Source organism: Mya arenaria, chromosome 12, assembly GCF_026914265.1.
Source record: "Mya arenaria isolate MELC-2E11 chromosome 12, ASM2691426v1".
NCBI classification, from domain to species: domain Eukaryota; kingdom Metazoa; phylum Mollusca; class Bivalvia; order Myida; family Myidae; genus Mya; species Mya arenaria.
The window spans coordinates 47,613,108-47,635,692 of NC_069133.1; the positions used below are offsets into that span (position 1 = coordinate 47,613,108).

Genomic DNA, 22,585 nt, shown 5'->3' on the forward strand with positions numbered 1-22,585 from the left:
TTTTTAGATTGAACCGTTTTGACTCTTTACATTGTTTTCAATCAAGTGTAACAAAATATTGATTGTTTACACTACAGCTGTCAAGTGCATATCGTATGGTAGTCTTCAAGAAGATCAATGGCTGTTGCATTGTATTGAACTGTTTATGCCTGTAAATGAATCATGTCACATGCAGTTTTAACATGCCAAAACTTTGTTGACGTTTGGAAATAAACGTCGGTTAGTCCAAATAATTGTACGTTGACGGATTTTTTTTAGATTTTTGATATGGCAAATCCTTCACGTACAAATTGTTTAGTATCAAAAGTGGGTAGTTGTTCCGAATGGGATCCCGGTTAAAGCATATGACGTCTATAAAATATCATAAAAACAAGAAATATTACCAGATAATGTTATTTTATATTAGTTCCGTTCACAAAAATTAAATATCCAACTTATAATAGTGAGTTTGACGGCTTTTCTTCATTTCATTCTGTCAAAACATAACGATATATACAGGTAGGGCACCTGCAAGGCTTTAGGGCACAGTTTTAAATCGCTCGGAACATTTCGGCCATGGCTGAGTTGTTACGATTGTATAACGAGGTCTATCTCGAAGCTTTGTCGGAGGAGGCCGAGTTATTACGATTGTATCAAGTTGTTCCCCTTCGCATTATTGTTGTCTGTGTCAGTCAATTTTCGTTTTATTGGAAAGGTAAACAACTTGTTTTAATGCATTATATGCTTGTTTAGTGCAAAATAACATTTCACTTACATGGTAAAATATGAATAAAACTCTTTATGATCAATTTCAACCATAAAATACTTCACTTAAAACAATTTCAATATTTTTAAAACACCCCCGTTTTTTGCACATTCCCGTTTAGACGTTAGGGATTGGAAGAATCCCGTATAACACGTGTATTATTTTAGACTAAACGTCGGTGTACTGTACAGACTACAGTATCCCGTTTTAGTTGTTTTCCGTTTGTAGTAGTAGTAATTTTATTCATGCATTATGTCAATAACGGTATATTTTACATCAATATAAGATATATCACATATTGTATTTGCATTATATTTAGAGTCCTAATAAGTTATATCACAGAAATTTTAACATGAAATACATAATACTAGATCTACTAAAAGTAAACAAGTATTACTTCTGGTGTTAATGATAAAGCTATCTAATTTATTACCAAATAAAGTTTAACATAATAAATGACATTGCACAGGATAACCAGTAAAGATTTGCACAAGTACAAAAGCTTATTTCCTACGGGGTCCATGTCTAAGGTATTAAAGTTGGCATTAAATGATTTAGTGAACAGTATTATATAATATTATATCAGATGAATTAAATTAAAATATGACATTAATCACAAATAAACTACTATCAGTATCACATAATTATATAATATACCACACACTTATACAACTAGTTAAGGAATATTTAAAAATTACCAAAGCAACTATATAAAAATTGTGCGTATTCTTAGAAAGCGCACTTATATTTATCTAATACATAAAAATTATGAATACAAAAAGACAGACTTTTCAAACTTCTCCATCTCCTTTAAGACTAAGAGGTTAGTTTTGACTAATTTCTGAAAGACATACTTTTATTCTGTGTCTTTGATGTTATTTGGAAGCATGTTCCAATCCCGTATACCATTATAATAAAAAGAAGCTGCTGTAAAACCACCATTATGTGGGACATAAAATTTTAAGTTGGATCTACTGCCATATGAGTGAACTCTGGTACATGTGGTAAAATTATCCATCATATAACTTGGACATTTGTCATAAAATATTTTGTGTACATGATTTAGCCTAAGTTGTCTACAACTTTGTTCGAAATTTAAAAAACCAAGATCAGCAAAACCTGCCACTGAAAGCGAGGTTCTACAATGAAAATTAAAAATTGTAAACGTTCCTTGATTAAGTTGTACATAATTTGAATAAGTTGGACTTTGTTGGCAAACATCCATGGAGATGTTGGCAATGGTGAACTTATCCATTGAACGTCTTTGGAAGTTTGCATGTGTCTAAGGCTTACATGTAGTTAGGAATTGCTGTCCAAAGTCATGTCACCTAAGTTATGGATTAGCTGTGGGAAGTTTACCATAGCTTGCCCTTTGTCGGGTACCCATTGGCCTTTGTCATTCTTTAATGCCGTCCAGGCTAAACCAGGGCTTCCGTTAAAGGAAGTTTGGAAGTATATTACTCCCTAGAAATGGGTTAAAACTTCCAAAGTTGATTCCTTGGAAGTACAAAAAACTTCCATAATTTTGAAGAAAACTTCCAAAGTTGAAAGCTTGGAAGTTCAAAATATCAAAACCTGTGTCAATATTACTTTTATGGTCACAATTTCAATCAGTGTTTCAGTAAATTGAAGTATTTTAATATAAGGCTGTGAATATGGCAGGTTATAATTGCATATTATTTTATTTTTAACATACTGGTTGAAAAAAGTGGGAAAAAATACTGTTTTCGGGAGACTTCAACTTCGAAATTTCAGTGAAAAACTTCCAAAATTGATAGAAAGGAAGTTCATACTTCCAGTTTCAAATTCTTAATGGAACCCCTGGGCTAAACATCAGTAAACAGAAAAAGCCTGGATGGCATTTTAGAATGACTACTGTTGATCTCCATTTTACAAGTGGTCGGCTTAGTTTACCACCGCCATCATGTAAGTCCACTTTGCCATTGGAATCTAGCAAAGGCAAAATCTTTACAACTTCATCAATGTCAGTAAATGTTGGTCCAAACGTTGTTGTGTAAACCCAGCCTCATATTTCACCTCATAAACGCCAGAAATAAATATCACACCTTTCATGCAAAAATGTTTAATTGGAGAGATTAGTGTTATTTTTGCTGACTAAAAAATATTTCAGACTGAAATTATGTGGAGCCAAATCAAATAGTTTATAATGTCATTTTTAGTCAATGTGAAATGATAAAATCTCAATGTAATGTTTAATGAAAAAAAAATCAGCATAAAATTCAACCAAAAACTTTTTTGGCAGACTTATTTATCTGGTTTTCTTTAAGAAACCATCCCTATTTATAACATTGCTTTATCTCTGTCTATTTCTAAAGGGTAATTTAAGTCTGCATTTTTGTTAATATCTATGAAAATGGGAATTCATAAATTTAGTCCAAATTATTTTTATTCAAACAGAAAAGTCTGATCCTTCCATAAATGTTGAAAAACAACAACAAACAACCCTGAAGATTGAATTTATGTTTATATTTTAGTTAAAAATTTCAACATGGCTGACAGTACTGATGCTCCAATAGATCTAGTGTTCGGTGAGGATGATGAAGCTGACCATGATCAGATTTTATTGGACATTGAAACCCCAAGAGGCAAACCACCAGATCTGACAAACCTGTTTCAAGCCAGCATTGAAGCTCCATCTATAATTGTTTCTGAGCCAGATAGTGCACCTCAAGAAGAACAGATATTTGATGACAATAGCAAGGCAGATACATGTTTCAATGTTTTTGAAGGTGTCAATGATGTTGGTGATGTTAATGCAATAAGTGCTGATGATGATTCCAATGGTCAGAATAAAAATGCAGACAATAGTGAAGAAACTCATGGAAAGGAAAGGTTTGATGATGAAAATGTTCATTCAGGAAGCTCAATTATAGAGGCAGCTGATTCGAATAATTCTGCAGCTAATAAAGATCCTTTGAAAACACAAAATGAAAAGGTTATGGACAAGAAAGATGAGACTAATAAGAATACCAATGTCACTGATGGTAATGACAAGAACAAAGTTGATAGCAGATCTGGGAAAGTCAAAGAACCATTAAGACCAATGATATCATCTGGAGTCCCATCTCTTAGTGAGAAACAAAAATCTACAAAAAAAACTGGCGAAGAGTCAAATGAAGCCTACAGCACTCAGTCTAAGGAGTTCTCTGATCTGAAACAGCTGGACACAGAAATAAAAGCAGTGATTGAAACAGGGAAGGAGATTGCCCATGGTGATAATACGGTAAAACTCTTTCATTCTCTTCCATATTTTTTACATTAATGATACCATTTGTGTCATTTTTTTATATCAAGGGGCTTCATTGTTCAGCTTTTCAGAATTTACACCATAAGTCATGTTTCCATGAAACACTACATGTTTGCATATTTTGTTTATAATGTTATATCTGCCTGGCAAGATATAGTCATGAGATGTACATGTACAGTCGAAACCCATTGACCAAGGCGGAATGCTTGTTGAATGTGTATTTTTTTTCCATTGATACGTTAAATACGTTAAATAAGGTCATGTTTACCTTGTTTGATATTTTCCTACGTTATCTCAACTAGAGAAGAGTATTTATTGGGCATAGTAACCTTACCCACATTGTTCTTTTTGCAACATGACACATTCCATAAATGTATTATGACTTTGAATAAACAACAGAGCTTGTATTCTATATTTTTCTTACTCGTACACATTATGAAACAAATGATTGTACATTACATTCAGATAGCCACAGACGTGAGTCTTAGTGGTATTATGATGACAGAGAAACAGGAGGAGAATTCTGATGATGAGTTTGACTTTGATCTCCCTCCAGCCGCCCAACAAAAGCAGGGGCCAACCCATCCAGTCCCAGTCTCTCAAACTTCAGCTCCAAAACCTCCAGCACCTATATATCCAGCCCCAGAACTCCAGGCACAGGGTGGTCAATCAAGCAAACCAGCCACTGTCCCAAGTGGGTCAGTAGGGATTCAGCCATCTGTTGGGGTGGTGAACAGTAGCAGGGTGGATTCAAGGTACTTTATATGTGAATGCTGAAAATTACTATGAATGATGGATTGATTTACATAAAAAGTATAACATCAGAGGTTTTGACACATTGCGACAGTATTTGCATTTACATTAAAGCTGAACTCTCTCAGATTAACCATTTAGACAATTTTTTTTGTCTTGGAATGAACCAGTCTTATCATGTGAAAGTTTAAGTTTTGTGACTAAAAGCGTTACTAATGCTTTAAGAAAAATGAGTTTTTTTGGCATAATAAATCAATTTCCGAATGTAAGTATGAAAAACTGCGATCTGATTCTTTGTCAGCAGTCTTATATATCTGGATTTTAGACATGAATGCAAAATTTGGCTCATTCTAACAAGAGATAAAACAATTGTCAAAACGGTTCATCTTTGAGATTGCAGCTTTAAAATGTTAAATCTCAATTGTTTCTTATAAGAGTCAATGCCCAGTTACTGTATTTGTTTCTCTACGAAAAAAAAGCTGTGTACATTGACATGGCCTTTTAATGTTTAAGATGGAGTTGAAAACATTTATTTATTTCTATTAAGGGAGACAACTCTTCCATTTACATCTGCCTCCAGTGTAATTACCTCCCCTGGTGCAGGGAAAGCTGCTGTGGGCCAGAAACCTGTGGCTATTATAAAGCCGACAACTCAAGTACAGAATGTGGTTAGTGTTCTTACAATTATTTTAGAGCTTAGTTAAATTCATCTACTGCAGTTAGATGGTTTTGGATGATGGTTTAGGATGAAAATTCACATAATTATTGGTTTTTGGCAAAAACATATTTTTAAATTACACTGTTAGTTTCATGTTTATGTTATCTTTGTCTAAAAATAATGGAAATTTTCCCAATGCTATAGATGTTGAAGTAAGATTAAAGTTAAAGACATACTCTGAAATTCAAAAGAAAGGCCTTCTTGTTATGTTGGTAATTTTCAGGATGTGGTTTCTATACCTCAGACACAGCCTGTTAATCAACCTACTGTTGTCACTGCAACATTTGCGCCTAGCCACAGTGGCCTTGAAGCTGCACAGGATGAGTGGGACAAAGTTACTACTATACAGGCTGGTAAGATGGAGGGTTTCATTCCCAAAGCAACAAACATTGTTCTCAGCAATACTTGTTGTTTTCATCGCAACACACATTGTTTTCATAGCAACACACATTGTTTTCATAGCAACACACATTGTTTCATAGCAACACATGTTGTTTTTTATAGCAACACACATTGTTTTCATAGCGATACATGTTGCTTTCGTAGCAACACACATTGATTTCATAGCAACACTTGTGTACATTGTTTTCATAGCAACACATGTTGTTTTCATAGCAACACACATTGTTTTCGTAGCAACACACCTTGTTTTCATAGCAACACACCTTGTTTTCATAGCAAAACATAGCAACACACCTTGTTTTCATAGCAAAAGATAGCAAAACACCTTGTTTTCATAGCAACACACCTTGTTTTTATAGCAACACACCTTGTTTTCATAGCAACACATAGCAACACACCTTGTTTTCATAGCAACACACCTTGTTTTCATAGCAACACACCTTGTTTTCATAGCAAAACATAGCAACACACCTTGTTTTCATAGCAAAACATAGCAACACACCTTGTTTTCATAGCAAAACATAGCAACACACCTTGTTTTCATAGCAAAACATAGCAACACACCTTGTTTTCATAGCAAAACATAGCAACACACCGTGTTTTCATAGCAACACACATTGTTTTCATAGCAACACACCTTGTTTTCATACACACCTTGTTTTCATAGCAACACACCTTGTTTTCATAGCAAAACATAGCAACACACCTTGTTTTCATAGCAACACACCTTGTTTTCATAGCAAAACATAGCAACACACCTTGTTTTCATAGCAACACACCTTGTTTTCATAGCAAAACATAGCAACACACCTTGTTTTCATAGCAAAACATAGCAACACACCTTGTTTTCATAGCAACACACCTTGTTTTCATAAAAAAACACATTGTTTTCATAGCAACACACCTTTCTTTCATAGAAAACACATTTATTTCATAGTAACACACATTGTTTTCATAGCAATACACATTGTTTTTATAGCACTTCACAGTTTCCAAAGAAACATAATTTTCTGACAATGGTTGTTCTTTTCTTTTCAGAGTCCTTAGTCAATACTATTGTATAATATTTCACTGACTGTTAAATATAAGTCCTTAGTTATAACACAACTGGATATACTACTCAGAGTAATGTTTGCTTTGTTTGTTATTATAAAGAAACAAAATATTCTGCTCTCATAGTTTACCACCATGAGAAAAGTATTTTGCCATATTAAAATCACATTACACTGGTGAATGGGAATTGAATGGTTTCATCGCCTTCGACTGTTACAGTTAATGTGTACACTATTCACTGCCTTGTTTATGTGGTTGATCTCTATTTGTTTCATGTTCACAGGTTTCAAGGGCACAAGCACTGAGGCTAGAGGTATAACACTTCCTTATTTTCCTGATTGAGGCATTGTATTGAATATGGACACAATCAAAATTTTGCTGCTTATTCAAAAATTTGTTGGAGAATTTTGACTGCTTATTCATAAATTAAATGGGGTATTTTGTCTGCTGATGCAAACATTGGTCAGGGGTATTTTGTTTATTTATGCAACATTTGGTGGGGGTATTTTGTCATTTATGCAACATTTGGTGGTGGTATTTTGACTGTTAATGCAACATTTTGTGGGGGTATTTTGTCTGTTTATGCAACACTTGGTGGGGGTATTTTGTCTGTTTATGCAACATTTGGTGATCGACTGATGCAAAACTTGCATGGGGGTATTTTTGGAAGGTCATTTCAATCCAACATTGATAAAAAGAAAAATACTTGATAGAAGACATAAATTTTGGTGGTAAAAGGTTTTTGCATGTTATATTTTTTTTGTATTAAACACTTTATTTTCCCCAGGTGTGGAGCCCACCATAGTAGAAACAGTTAAACCCATGTCCACTTACGAGTTCATTGAAGCCATGAAAACACAAGACTTCTCCAATGTCAAGGTAACATTTCTGGCTTGTCTGAATTTTGACAAAAAGAAGTTGACATCTGTATTGTATTGTGACAGCCTTGGTGTCATTGTTGTCAGATTCCAAAAACTTCAACCTTCCCCATTACTCAATTTTTTTTTCAATATTTTTTAATGAAACTTTATACACATATTGCCAGAGACAATACACACATGCTAGCAAAGTCCATAATTCTGGGTGTAATGAAAATTGAGTTATGCCCCCTTCTGACAGAAACACAGAAGATTGATGGCGTCAGCTAGTTGTTGTGCTCTAGTTATGTCAACTGTTGGTTTGTTTTCCCCAAAAAATTGATTTTCATACCCTTGGTGTTATTAATTTTCCCAAAGAGAAAGGCTTTTTTCATATCATTTGTGTTATTATGTTGACTACTGTATTCCTTAATTAGTCTCAATTTAGTCTGAAAATTTCAGGGCTGTAAAAAGTTGAGAATGTGATTTAGGGCCTCTAAAATGTCATTAGATATGTTGATTCTATTTTGTTGCTTTGCTTTGCAGATTTTTTTTAAAATGATCTAATTTAAGTTTGTATTGTTATTTCAGGGCGGTATCAAGTGCAATGTAGAGAGGCGGGGCTTATCTGCGTTCGTTAATTTGTTGTTTGGGCCTCCAAAACTTCACCGAGATCTCCTGTCTGAAAGAGAAAGGGTCTTCTGTATTGCTGCTAGTATGTACAGATTGGGATGTTTAACTATTGGTGTTTTAGATAAAAAGTTATGGAAGGATGCTGCACCCTGTCCTTTTTTTGGTAGCATCCTTCTGCTCTCCTTGTGACCAGTATGTGCACCCTCCTGCATACATTGAATTAAATGCTTAAAAGTTTCTTTTATTTGATTAAAACTGAAAATATGGGTAAATTCATACAAACGTGACATAATTGGCAGTAAAGAAGATATTATCTACTTCAATTAGGCGCAATAGCACCCTGTCCCTTTTCTGCAGCACCCTGCACTTTATATAACCTGGCTAAAACCCTTCACTACAGCTTTGGATGTTAAGCCATTGGCTTTATGTATGCACTGTATATGATTTATTTTACCAAGGCTTGCAAAAGTTACTTGAAGTAATGTGCTGGGCAAAAAATTGTTAATAGTTTTTGTCATTGTAAAGCATTAAAATCTTTGACAGTAATTATGATTATTTTGATCCTGATAATTTGAACGGCAAGGTGTGGTTTTAAGCATTATAGAATCTGCAAAAAAGTCCTGCAACAATGCGTATAAATATTGATATTTCAAAACAGATATTTATCATTCACAAGTGTTGTGCATATTTGAAAAATGTGCACTCTTACCTACCATAATGTAATCTTTCCTTGGGTCGTTTCCCATTTTTTACTTATAATTTGATGGAAAAGTGTCTAGATCATTATCATTATTAGGAGCATGAACATAAGTATCAAAATGACAGTCTTAGAGGTAGGGGTTGCTTGAGGGGCTGGATAAACTTTTGATGATAATGGTGATGAGTAATGATGATCATAATGATGACAAATACAATAATTTATTGGTGATGAAAATTACCAGGGCAACATGATGTTGATAATAATTTAAAAATGATTGTTATGATAAAGGGGATGGAGATGGTGATGATGAAATGAGTTTAATAATAAAGAGGATAAAAGGGAGTATACAGGCGGTCTCATGCGATATTGACTCTACCAAGCAACTCAAAAGGATATAAACCCACTCAACTGGCTTACATAATATTCCATATTAATCTTATTTTACAATGGAGACTGTCTTGCTCTTTCAGGTCAACTTAGCAATGATAACACCATCCATATGCGGACTTTACAGACAATATACAAGAGCCTGACTGGGTCCAAGTTTGACTGCCCTAGAATGGGCAGTCACTGGGAGGAGATTGGATTTCAAGGTAAGGCACTTCTTATATTGCTAAGGAAACATGCAAGGCAGTGATTTTCAGACTCGAATTACAAAATATATCATCATCAAAATTAACATGCTAAATACATGTGTATTACCAAAATTGGACTACCGTAATGTTTAATATATTTACTGGTATGTTTTCTAACATATTTGATGCTTAAGTTCATGAAAGACCACTCAACTTGGAACATTTTGTGAAGAGTGGTGGTCTCCCTTGAATGTTGCTATTTTAAAGGGAGATACCACCAGCTTATGAATTGTAAGTCAGGCATCTATTGCATTAAGTTATCATGACATAATTGTGCAAATTGAAAATGAAACAGTTACCAAGTTCAACATTTGGCAGTTTTCACCTTGAGTTTAGAGTATACTAATTTCTGTAGCTTAATTGTGACAAATGCGTATAGCTTATAGAATCCCTCTTGAGTCAATTCCTGGGTAGAAACCATTTTGAGTGGCTCTTGGGTGGGAGGCAGACACCTGAACAACTAGACCACTTTTGTTTCATGTCACTTTGATTATAGTGGAATGATCGTAAGCTTTTTCTTTAACATCTTATTCTCACCTTCCTCCAGGGATGGACCCTTCTACAGACCTTCGAGGTGCAGGACTTCTGGGTCTCATGAACCTGCTCTATATTCTCAAGGACCCTAAGAAGATGTCTCTGGCCAGTGATATATACAGACTCTCCATTCATCCAACACAGGTATATGTAGGGTTGTAATGAATCTTATGTAAGTTATGAAGGAAACTATGAAGATGTCCCTGCATGGCCAGTGATATAATCATACATTCTCATTTCCTTGAGTTTCAACCTTTTTGTTTCCATGAGCAGGGTAAAAACTCTGATAAACTTTTGGTGAAATGTATTCACATAACCCAAAAACCCAAAGAAAATGTCCCTGACCAGTGACATATACAGATTTTTTTACAATGTATTTCCAAATCATTATTCTTGAATTTCTATAACATTTTCCATGGGGCGGGTAAAAATGGATCCATGGAATCAGCTTAACATTCCGAAAGACCCCCCCCCCCACCATCCATTTAAAAAAAAGCAGTTCCCTACACTATTTGCAAAGTTTCTTTTTTGACGTACATAAAAGATGTCTGCCACCATTTGGTTTAGTTATTTGATCTCATTGTCATATTATTTTCATTTTATCCTTAATATATATGAATGGTTCATGTCTCAAAGTTAAAATATATTTGAAATTAGAACATTTTTCAAGATATTTTAAATCAAGACACATGATTTGATCAACATCAGATGGTATGTGTGATGACTTTGATTACTGAACAGCAGAGGTAGATAACTGCTGTGTGGAGTTTACCTAAAGAGATGTCCCTGGCCAATGATATAAATACTGGCTTTCTCTTCACTTCAAGCAGTTATGTTGCTTTATGTACAGTAATTTAATTTTAGTTAGGTGGTAACCGTTACACTTCACCATATTTGATGACAGGGATAGTATATACAAATTTATTTTAGCTCGATTGTGACGAAAGCTATGAGCTTATAGAATCACTCTTGAGTCAGTATCCTGGGCAGAAACCAGCACTGTGTCCTTTTTGAGAGACCATGAGAAAGTATCCCTGATGGGGATCAAACCTACAACCTCTTGGGTGAGAGGCGGACATTTATACCACTAGACCACTCTCAACCCCTTGATAACAGGGATCAACATAATCATGGACTAGACTAGTGAAATCTTCATTATCTGCCATTTTTATGCTTTCAGAATTTCCCATTCTGTGTGATGGGCATTAACCTATCTAGGATCACACTTCAAACACTCCGAGAAGATCTCCTTAACAAGTGAGTAACATAGTTAGTGATCCTGTGTCATATCCAGCCAGAATTTAAAAAGGGCAGGGTGCTAGGTCAGAAAGGGCACTTTTGATGCGCATTTAATGAGCCTAAATGGGGCACTTGCAAGGGTCAATTCATATTGTGTATGTGTTGAAACTACTTTCAATACTAATAGTTTGTTATGATTTCCTTAGCTGTTATCTATACTTTAGTGTTAAAATTATGTATATTTGTTGTTTTATACATATTTCTGAAATTTACTTTGTTAAACAAAAGGGATCAGGAAGGTGTAGTAAAAAGGCAGCTGAGTGTGCTAGAAAAGGGGGGTAGGATGCCCCACCCTGCTATTTAGGCCTAGCTAGAGCACTGCATATCATGCATGTAGTATAGAAGTTGGATTCCTGTGGTGATGTTGGCGACCAAAAATCTGATGTCTAACTGACTATGAAGGCCAATGTTAGAATACTGACTAAAAGCTGCCTTCTAACTGTCATCTTTTCCTTATATGTGAAGCTGACGTTAGGATATGGACTAAAAGCTGCCTTCTAACTGTCATCTTTTCCTTATATGTGAAGCTGACGTTAGGATATGGACTAAAAGCTGCCTTCTAACTGTCATATTTTCCTTATATGTGAAGCTGACGTTAGGATATGGACCAAAAGCTGCCTTCTAACAGACATCTATTCCTGATATAAAACCGACTTTTCCAATTAAATATTAAAGCCTATATTAGGATCTCACTGTCCAAAATCAAACATCAAATTTCCGGTATTACCGGGTATAATTCTAATGTTTAAGGATACCGTCCAATTTCTGAAGTCACTTTCTGGTAAAATGTCGAGGTTAGCATACCATCTAAAATCTGACATCAATATCTGGTATAATGCCTATGATAGGAAACTGGATACAGGGCTGTCATGTCTGTGGTGAACAAGTTCTGAGCAGCTCTACTTCCAAATAGAACATGTGAACAAAATAAACAAATTCTTATGCTTATCGTTGGAATTTTTTTTCAGGGAGTGTAATCGATGCGTAATCGAGGTGTTGTTATGTTTGTGGTGAACAAGATTTAACCAGCACTTCGCTTTCAGATAGAACATGAGAATAAACCTAACCTTTATTGTTGCTACTATTTCTGGCAGTGTAATTGACCAGGCGTTGTATTGTTTGTGGTGAACAAGTTCTACCTAGCGCTTTACTTTCAAATTGTACATGATAACAAAATCTTATGCTTGTTTGGTTGTTGGGACCATTTTCAGGGAGCGATATAATCTAGGGGATGTCATGTCATTGGTGAAGGAGTTCTACACTCCTCTTTACTTCTAAAGAGAGAACAAAATAAACAAAATCTTACTCTATTTGTTGCTACTATTTGCTACTATTTCAAGGAGTGTAATCTTAGAGGTGATGTTATGTCGATGCTGAACAAGTTCTAAACATGTCGATGCTGATCGAGTTCTAAACATGTCGGTGCTGAACGAGTTCTAAACATGTCAGTGCTGAACGAGTTCTAAACATGTCGGTGCTGAATGAGTTCTAAACATGTTGGTGCTGAATGAGTTCTAAACATGTCAGTGCTGAACCAGTTCTAAACATGTCGGTGCTGAATGAGTTCTAAACATGTCGGTGCTGAACGAGTTCTAAACATGTTGGTGCTGAATGAGTTCTAAACATGTCGGTGCTGAATGAGTTCTAAACATGTTGGTGCTGAATGAGTTCTAAACATGTCGGTGCTGAACGAGTTCTAAACATGTCAGTGCTGAACGAGTTCTAAACATGTCGGTGCTGAATGAGTTCTAAACATGTTGGTGCTGAATGAGTTCTAAACATGTCGGTGCTGAATGAGTTCTAAACATGTCGGTGCTGAACGAGTTCTAAACATGTTGATGCTGAATGAGTTCTAAACATGTCGGTGCTGAACGAGTTCTAAACATGTCGGTGCTGAACAAGTTCTAACCAGTGCTTTACTTTCAAAAAGAACTTGAGAACAACCTTACCTTCATTGTTGGTACTATTTTTCAGGGAGTGTAATCGTCGAGGTGATGTTATGTCCGTGGTCAACGAGTTCTACGCAGCTCTCTACTTCCAAATGTACCAGGTTTGGAAGACACAGGGCAAGACAATCTCAGACTCAGGATATGTTATTAAAGGTTTGTATTGGAATTTGAAATAAACAGAAAGATACCATTTCTTTAGAGAGTTATTTGTGTAAAGGTGTTTGTCATATGATTTCCAAGATTGATGACTACAATTAGTTTGATCTTTTTGGAAGTCAAAACATTTATACAGGGCTAAACGATCTACTTTTTATTCATAATATTTAACATCAGCAATACTTCATTTGTAAAAGTAAAAAAAAACTTGAATCACTTTAACTCTTCTTTTATTACCGCAACATAAATATTTTCTAAAAAATTTAATTAAAATGTAGTCATTCTGTGTGCATATTGTTATTAAAGTGGCCGGGGGAACAGTCTATTAAACAATATTGCTTAAAACCTTACTTTTATCAAACTTATATAATGACATCGGAGGGCAAAGTACAGCGGGTAACTGTGTGAAAGGAATCCTCAATTTATTGCCAATCATAGTTTACATGTATTATTATATAAAACATTAATGGACAGAGGTAATAGCTATTGTTTCTATGACAATGTCATGTCTTTTAACAGAGTTGGAGATACGAGCAAAAAAGAACCCGAGAGATATTCTCCGCCATCTTGATGAGTATCTCAACAGAAAGACGGTGGTTGTGCCTCAAGTACAGTCAGACGCCGGGGGAGATAACTTTACAAATGTCTGTGATGACTGAATGAACAATACTCAAAAGCTACTTGGATGTAATATTTTGATGAGCCATAAATTGTACGAAATCATGTTGATCAACTCATGGTTTATTAACACTAGATTGATTTTTAGCAAGTCTGTTATTCAAAGAAAAAAGTTAAAGCTGCCAGTTTGAATCGTTTTGACCACATTTTTATTTTTTGTCTTTGAATGGGCCAATTTTGGGGTAAATGTCTGGAAAATGGTAATAAAAGACTGTTGACAAAGATCAGATCGCAATTTATCATATTTAAGTTTGAAAATTGATTATTTATGGCATTACTAACACTTGAAGAAAATGAACTTTGCTGCAGTTTTACCAAACATTTGAGATTTAATCTATTGTGAATTATTTAATTTGACTGAATTGAAGGCATTCATGTCCAAATCAGCCGATTCTGAGACAACTATTTTAAAAAGTGTCAAAACTTACAACTTGTGAGAGTGCAGCTTTAAGGTAATGTCATAGCTTTGGTGTCATTTTAGTTGTCGCTGTTGTTGTGCAAAAAATCAAACCTTGACTGTTACTCAAAAACTAGTTCTTTTTTAAGATATATTGAGCTGATTATCATTGAGCACACAGGAGCAAGTGATGTACCAATGCTTGTGTTCTTTGGCAAGGTGACTTAGAGTTTAGGTCACACTTACATAGAGTTCAATGTTTTCCTTCATACATAAGCCACTGCTCAGGCTTAAAGGAGAAGTAACTTGAGACTTTGAAAAACACCATACTAGTACTTGTGTAGTTGTATTGTGTTTTATGTGTAATGTTGTCTGTGATATGTTTAATCAGTTTCTGTGTGGTTAATTGTAGGGTTATAGTATGTGAACCTCCTAAGTAATGATATTATTTTGTTAAGACTTTATCGCTATATATGCTGTCCTTCTTTAATGATCTTTGGTAGTTCTGTATGTTTGAAATAACCTGATTCAATTGTCTTTAGTTCCATATCCAAATTTAAAAATAAAATGATTTTAGAGTGTTTTTTATTAACTTAGCCATGATCTAGGAGGCCCATTTATGAAACTTAATATCATTGGGCCAATGAGTTCAGTTTGATATACGATAAGTGTAATTAAATTTTCTTTTAGATGCATTGCAAATTCAAAAAAAGCTTTATCTTGCAAAAAACAACCTAGCCAAACAATTCATTAGAACAAAGCTTATGGTCAGTATATACGTTTATTTTCAGGATAAAGAAACAAACTACTGGTTGCACAGGGCCTTTTGATTTTCTTAACTTTGCCTGACAAGTGTGGACAAAAGAGATTGATATAATCATTAATTGAGCTTATAGTGTTACTTAACACCTGTTACATATGAATGCCTTAGTGTGGTCAACCAGTTTGTTGTTTAAATTAAAGGGACTTTTCAGGCACGTAGGAGCTGGGGCTGCAGGGACCGCGACAGCGGCCCCAATATTCTGGCTAGTAATGGCAATGGGACCGCGAATATTTGATACCGAAGTTCTTCATATTGAACAGAATAAGTCTGATTGTATTTAATTTCATGTGGCATGTAAGCAATCGCTTCTTGCAGTGACGAATCTTCATTAGGAGCTCAATAAGAGCTTTTGTTCATAAATATCTGAAAACTTCACAGAAAAATTGAATTAACGAATATTTGGAACGAATATTAAGTGGTGTTTGTTCAAAATGAAATATAAACCTTAATTTGATCCATGAGAGAGTGTCTATTTAATATTTTTTTTTTCTACTTTTGTATTGTTGTGTTATGTAAACTTCTATAATCTCTCTCTAATGTTTCTGTGATCTCAGCCTTTCCAAGATTGTGTTACAACTTGGTACTTTTGTATTGTATTTATTGAGATAGAAAGTGTTGAAGTGTCGTAGTTATATTTTTTAGATGTTTGTCAGAATTTCAATTGTGCTTATAAATAATATGAGTCCATTGTTGAATAAAGTAAAAAAAAGTGACACAAATGACTTGGCTCGACCATTCAAAGAATAAGGAGATCTAGACTACTCACCCTGGCATTGGCCTCAGGGTCACACTTTGTTTAAGGTTTTGCATGTAAGCAGATTTAAGTCAATAACTACTTGATGTATTCCATTGAAACTTTATACAACCAAACATGTTAACTTTTTCTTGCATTTAATGCAAAGTTTTCCCCTTTATTATTTGACATAGAAATTATTGTTAAGGTTTTGTATGTTATTTCATTTTATATTGATCCATGCATGCTTCACCCAAACTTTGCATACTTAACCTTAAAAGCGGCAGAAAAATCAAGCGCGCTGTCTCTGTGACAGCTCTTGATTATTCTTACAATTAATGTATACTCCTAAATAAAAAAAAACTGCATGCACTTTGGATGACAATTAGTGATGCTTTAACTCGAACTCTGCGAAGATAGCAAAAAAAAATAGATAAAGTAATTTATGAATTTCGTATAGGATCACGGTACATGACGGTGCATTTTTTACTTTAATGCTTATTTAAGCTATTCAAAATCAAATATTTGTGTATCTTTCCACAATCACTTTGAAATGCACGTACTTTCTATAACTTTAAATATATATAATGTGTTCACATTCAAACATTGGTTATTCATTTGTATATGATTTGTGTATTTAAATAACATTTATAGGCAAGTTTGTTAAGTTTCAATGTTTTTAAACTGTCCTTCAAAAGGTGAACCGTGTCGATGATACGACCAAGGTCATCAGTTCTGTCCATACAATAGTTGCCGTTGCAAGATTTGCAACATGCCCGAAATCTATTTCGAAATATCACATGGGATACGCGACAGAAACATGTTGGAAATCTTGCAACGGTAAGGTTGAATGGTCGAAGGTCGAAAAAGGTTGTAAATACAAAGACGAAAAAATATTGATGACTTTACATAATGATTTTTTGACTTTATTCAATGATGTTCCAACTTAACATAATGATGATCTGACTTTATATAATGAAGTCTTAGCTTTATAATGAGGGTTTACTTTTCATGACTTTTTATCTTTGAAATAATGTTTTAGCTTCATATAATTATATTTTGCCTACATATACAGACTTTATACCTGTTTATAATGAAGTATATGTGCATAATAAAATTGAATGTATTAGACATTAATCTGTTCAAATGCCATGTATCATTAATATGTTTTGTCTATATTATATTTTCTTATTCAAATTATGGTTTATCAACAGTTGAATGCATGTTTTTTTTTACATGTTTACGGCAATAAAGTTCTGTCTGGCTGTTTGTCTGTTTGTCTATCTTCGTGTATCTTCAACAATGTTGTAATAAGCTATAAACACTATTTGATATATTGTTGTTGTTTTTACAAGTCACATACGCTTATATAAATGCTTGAATTTTGACACCCACACATCATAAGGCTAAAAAACACGATCTAACCGAAAAGACAACACGCTATGGTTGCATGTTGTTTGCTTACCAAACTACAGTTTGTTTGTTAGCTTAAGGTCTGTAAAAATATTTTCAGGTGCTTAAATAATTTAAGTAGATGTTACAGACAGTCAATAACACGTAGTCTAATGACGTAGGAATACATTTTTTATTTCATTATTTGCCACTTTGTTATTCAGCTACACTTAATTCATTTGTATAACACAATTAATAGCATTAGTACTGCGCTTAACTTATTTTTGTTATTACAGATCTTTATCAAAATATTTTTCTACGACTCCATTAAGGTATGATTCAGTCATGAGTCAACCTATTAGCCTTGTCAAAACCTTTCAATTGATAAAATCAACCATTAATACAATATCGCAAAACTGTATAATATAAATATACAAGACCTTTACTTAAAAACAAAATGGTCATTTATTTTTGACAAAGCAGCTGTATTGTACAAAAACAGCTTAAGGGAAATTTTAGTTCACAAACGCCTAAGCAAAACTTGGATATACTGATTATACTTTATAAAATAACACCATGTTAACTGGATTGCACGTATTGGCATTTCTTTTGATTGATTTGACATTACCTGTTAAATCCAACCCAGGTATGTATCGTTTACTCGTTCTCTTTATTTATTTATGTGTTTATTTATATTTGTTGGCCTTTTTTTAGTTCTATTTCATAGAATTAGTTATTATTTATTATGACCATTCTTTTCACTTATATGATCTTTAATCCGATAAAACGAAAAAAAATCGTTTTCGTCTGAGATAATATCTTCCTGTTTTATACAACGGTTTTTTTTTCAGTGTACAAGCAATCACTGGGACTGACTGTCGGTGTGAACCCTACGGCACGAGCAAGACGTGTGACTGACACGCTGCTACGTCTAAAACTTGTAGCTGATGAAACACAACTTCGCCAAAAACGTGATCGAACAGCGCTACGACCAAAACATGAAGCTGAAACTGCGGTACGTCTAAAACATGAAGCTATTGAAAATGCTTTACGTCCAAAACTTTTAGCCTCTGAAACTGCGCTACGCTCAAAACGTGAAGCTATTGATAATGCGCTACGTCCAAAACGTGAAGCTAATGATACTGCGCTACGTCCAAAACGTGAAGCTAATGATACTGCGCTACGTCCAAAACGTGAAGCTTATGAAACTGCGCTACGTCCAAAACGTGAAGCTAATGATACTGCGCTACGTCCAAAACGTGAAGCTAATGATACTGCGCTACGTCCAAAACGTGAAGCTAATGATACTGCGCTACGTCCAAAACGTGAAGCTAATGATACTGCGCTACGTCCAAAACGTGAAGCTAATGAAACTGCGCTACGTCCAAAACGTGAAACTAATGATACTGCGCTACGTCCAAAACGTGAAGCTAATGATACTGCGCTACGTCCAAAACGTGAAGCTAATGATACTGCGCTACGTCCAAAACGTGAAGCTAATGATACTGCGCTACGTCCAAAACGTGAAGCTTATGAAACTGCGCTACACCCAAAACGTGAAACTAATGATACTGCGCTACGTCCAAAACGTGAAGCTAATGAACTTGTGCTTCGTCCTAAACGTTTTAGAAATGAAACTGCGCTTCGGTCAAAACGTTTTGCTGATGAAACTGTGCTACCACCAAAACGTAAAACTGGTAAAACTACGCTGCGTCCAAAACGTGAAGCTGGTGAAATTGCGCTTCGTCCAAAGCGTAAAGCTGATGAAACTGCGCTACTCCCAAAACGTGAAGCTCATGAAATTACGCACCGTCGAAAACGGGATGCTGATGAAACTTTGCTACGTCCAAAACGTGATGCTAATGAAATTCCGCTTCGTCTAAATAGTGATGCTGATAAAAATGCGCTTCGTCCTGATAAAACTGCGCTTCGTCCAAAACGGGATACTGTTAAAACTGCGCTTCGTCCAAAGCGTGATGCTGATAAAACTGCGCTTCGTCCAAAACGGGATGCTGATAAAACTGCACTTCGTCCAAAACGGGATACCGACAAAACTGCACTTCGTCCAAAACGGGATACTGATAAAACTGCACTTCGACCAAAACGGGACACTGATAAAACTGCGCCTCGTCCAAAGCGTGATGGTGATAAAATTGCACTTCGCCCAAAACGGGATGCTAATAAAACTGCGCTTCGGTCAAAACGGGATACCGATAAAACTGCACTTCGTCCAAAACGGGATGCCGATAAAACTGCGCTTCGTCCAAAACGGAATGCTGATAAAACTGCGCTTCGTCCAAAACGGGATGCTAATAAAACTGCCCTTCGGTCAAAACGGGATGCTGATAAAACTGCGCTTCGTCCAAAGCGTGATGCCGATAAAACTGCGCTTCGTCCAAAACGGGATACTGATAAATCTGCGCTTCGTCCAAAACGGGATACCGATAAAGCACTCCGTCCAAAACGTGTTACTGATAAAACTGCACTTTGTCCAAAACGGGATACTGATAATTCTGCGCTTCGTCCAAAACGGGATACTGATAAATCTGGGCTTCGTCCAAAACGGGATACCGATAAAGCACTCCGTCCAAAACGTGATACTGATAAAACTGCACTTTGTCCAAAACGGGATGCTGATAAAACTGCGCTTCGTCCAAAACGTGATACTGATAAAACTGCACTTCGTCCAAAACGTGATACTGATAAAACTGCACTTCGTCCAAAACGGGATACTGATAAATCTGCGCTTCGTCCAAAACGGCATACCGATAAAGCACTCCGTCCAAAACGTGATACTGATAAAACTGCACTTCGTCCAAAACGTGATACTGATAAAACTGCACTTCGTCCAAAACGGGATACTGATAAAACTGCGCTTCGTCCAAAGCGTGATGGTGATAAAATTGAACTTCGTCCAAAACGTGATACTGATAAAACTGCGCTTCGTCCAAAACGTGATGCCGATAAAACTGCGCTTCGTCCAAAACCGGATGCTGATAAATTTGCGCTTCGTCCAAAACGGGATACCAATAAAACTGCACTTCGTCCAAAACGGGATGCCGATAAAACTGCACTTCGTCCAAAACGGGATGCCGATAAAACTGCGCTTCGTCCAAAACGGGATGCTGATAAATTTGCGCTTCGTCAAAAACGGGATACTGATAAAACTGCGCTTCGTCCAAAACGGGATGCCGATAAAACTGCACTTCGTTCAAAACGGGATACCGATAAAAGTGCACTTCGTCCAAAACGTGATGCCGATAAAACTGCACTTCGTCCAAAACGGGATACTGATAAAACTGCACTTCGTCCAAAACGTGATGCGGATAAAACTCTGCTTCGTCCAAAACGTGTTTCGGAGGAAACACAGTTCGTCCAAAACGTAATGCTGATGTAACTGCGCTACGTCCAAAGTTTTATACGGATAAAAAATATTTGTCCCAAACGTGATGCGGAGGAAAAATCGGTTCGTCGAAAACGTGATGCTGCTAAATCTCCGGTTCGTCCAAAACATATAATTGTCGACTCGAGAGCCACACAAAAGAAATTCATTCCACCTAAACGAAAGAATAATGGCTCGAATGCTTGTGCTTTTAAGAGATATAACTTAACGTCGCAGTTTTATTGATTTAAGACTTAAGAGATACGCCAGCGGAATAAAAGGTGTTAGGAAGAGGGGAATGTTTTACTTAAGGCCAAAGAAATACGTTGTAGTAAAAGGCGGAACGCGTAGGGATCAAAACAATACTGTCGAACTGTGGAGACAGAAGCTATATAGATAAAAACCTAGCCATAAGACCCAAAATCAATAACTTTATTCATGGCACTCAATCAAAACGAATGCTCAGAAATGCTACTAGCGTTCATTGGTGATCAGGCTACTTTGCGACCAAAATGAGAGCCAACTGAGATAATATATGTCATTGACAGACCTAGCAGGTGTATACGTGAGCGGAACCATTAAAATCAATACTCATAAATAGTCACAATGTGTAGTGCAAAATTAAACAATACAATTACACGTGTCGAGGGACTTCTAGAATGCCATGGACACAAAAACTATATATATAGTGGCATTTTGTTATGATTATATAACAGAACAAAACCTTGTTAAAGTCTATCAACAAAGTAAATAGTCATACCATTTAATCACAATTACAATCATGATTAAATGAGCATTGTTACATGTATATAATTGGCAGTAACAGAAGTTTACTAATCGTTAGGTTTTTCATGAGTTATATGTATAAACTATTGATGTTTCACAATGCACAATAAAAACTACATTTTGAAAGTGATGCTGTCGAATGCACATCGTGGATACACGCAGTAAATTGACTTATTGCATTCCCGTCGTCGGTGCCGGTGGTAACCTGTTTTACCAAGACTCGTCGGAATCACGGTAATCAATTTTAACAACCATCGTCGGCTTCCGTTGTAAGCGTTTTTATTATCCTCGTCGGCACCCGCGTCAATTTATTTTACCGCCAATCGTCTGCTCCCGAGGTATCCTTTTTAACCACCCAACGTCGGCTACCGTGGTAACCTATTTTACAAACTATTGTTGGCGCCCGCGGTAATTTTCTTTACCACGCATCGTTGGCTCCCGCTCCTGCCTTATTTTACCAGCCATCGCCCGATCCCGCAGTAACATATTTAACTTCAAATCTGCAGTACTCGTGGTATGAAAGTTAACCACCCATGGTCGGCACCCGCGGAGAGCTATTTTACCACCGATCGTCGGGTCTCGCAGAAACCCATTTCTTATCCCATCGTCGGCTCCCGAGATACACATTCATTAAACGTGTGCGAAATTAAATGCTTAACGAAACCAAGTACCGGGGTAACCGACAATGTAAA

At 35.7% G+C, this 22,585-nt stretch overlaps 1 protein-coding gene across 4 annotated transcripts; it reads left to right on the forward strand.

The window, feature by feature from the left end:
• The first annotated feature begins 84 nt into the window (after nt 1–84).
• On the forward strand, nt 85–17,667 carry LOC128212541 (uncharacterized protein DDB_G0280205-like). Of its 4 annotated transcripts, none has more exons than XM_052918029.1 (13): nt 85–235; nt 3,241–3,989; nt 4,479–4,768; nt 5,314–5,434; nt 5,708–5,837; nt 7,223–7,252; nt 7,727–7,818; nt 8,388–8,511; nt 9,600–9,722; nt 10,312–10,442; nt 11,479–11,555; nt 13,572–13,699; nt 14,222–17,667. In XM_052918029.1, the coding sequence occupies exons 2-13, from the start codon at nt 3,255–3,257 to the stop codon at nt 14,359–14,361; spliced, it is 2,121 nt and encodes a 706-aa protein (XP_052773989.1). In that variant the 5' UTR covers nt 85–235; nt 3,241–3,254; the 3' UTR covers nt 14,362–17,667. The 4 variants fall into 4 exon arrangements, with proteins under 4 accessions (XP_052773989.1, XP_052773992.1, XP_052773990.1 ...); XM_052918030.1 differs by having other exon boundaries at nt 86–219; XM_052918031.1 differs by having other exon boundaries at nt 86–131.
• Nucleotides 17,668–22,585: the final 4,918 nt, after the last annotated feature.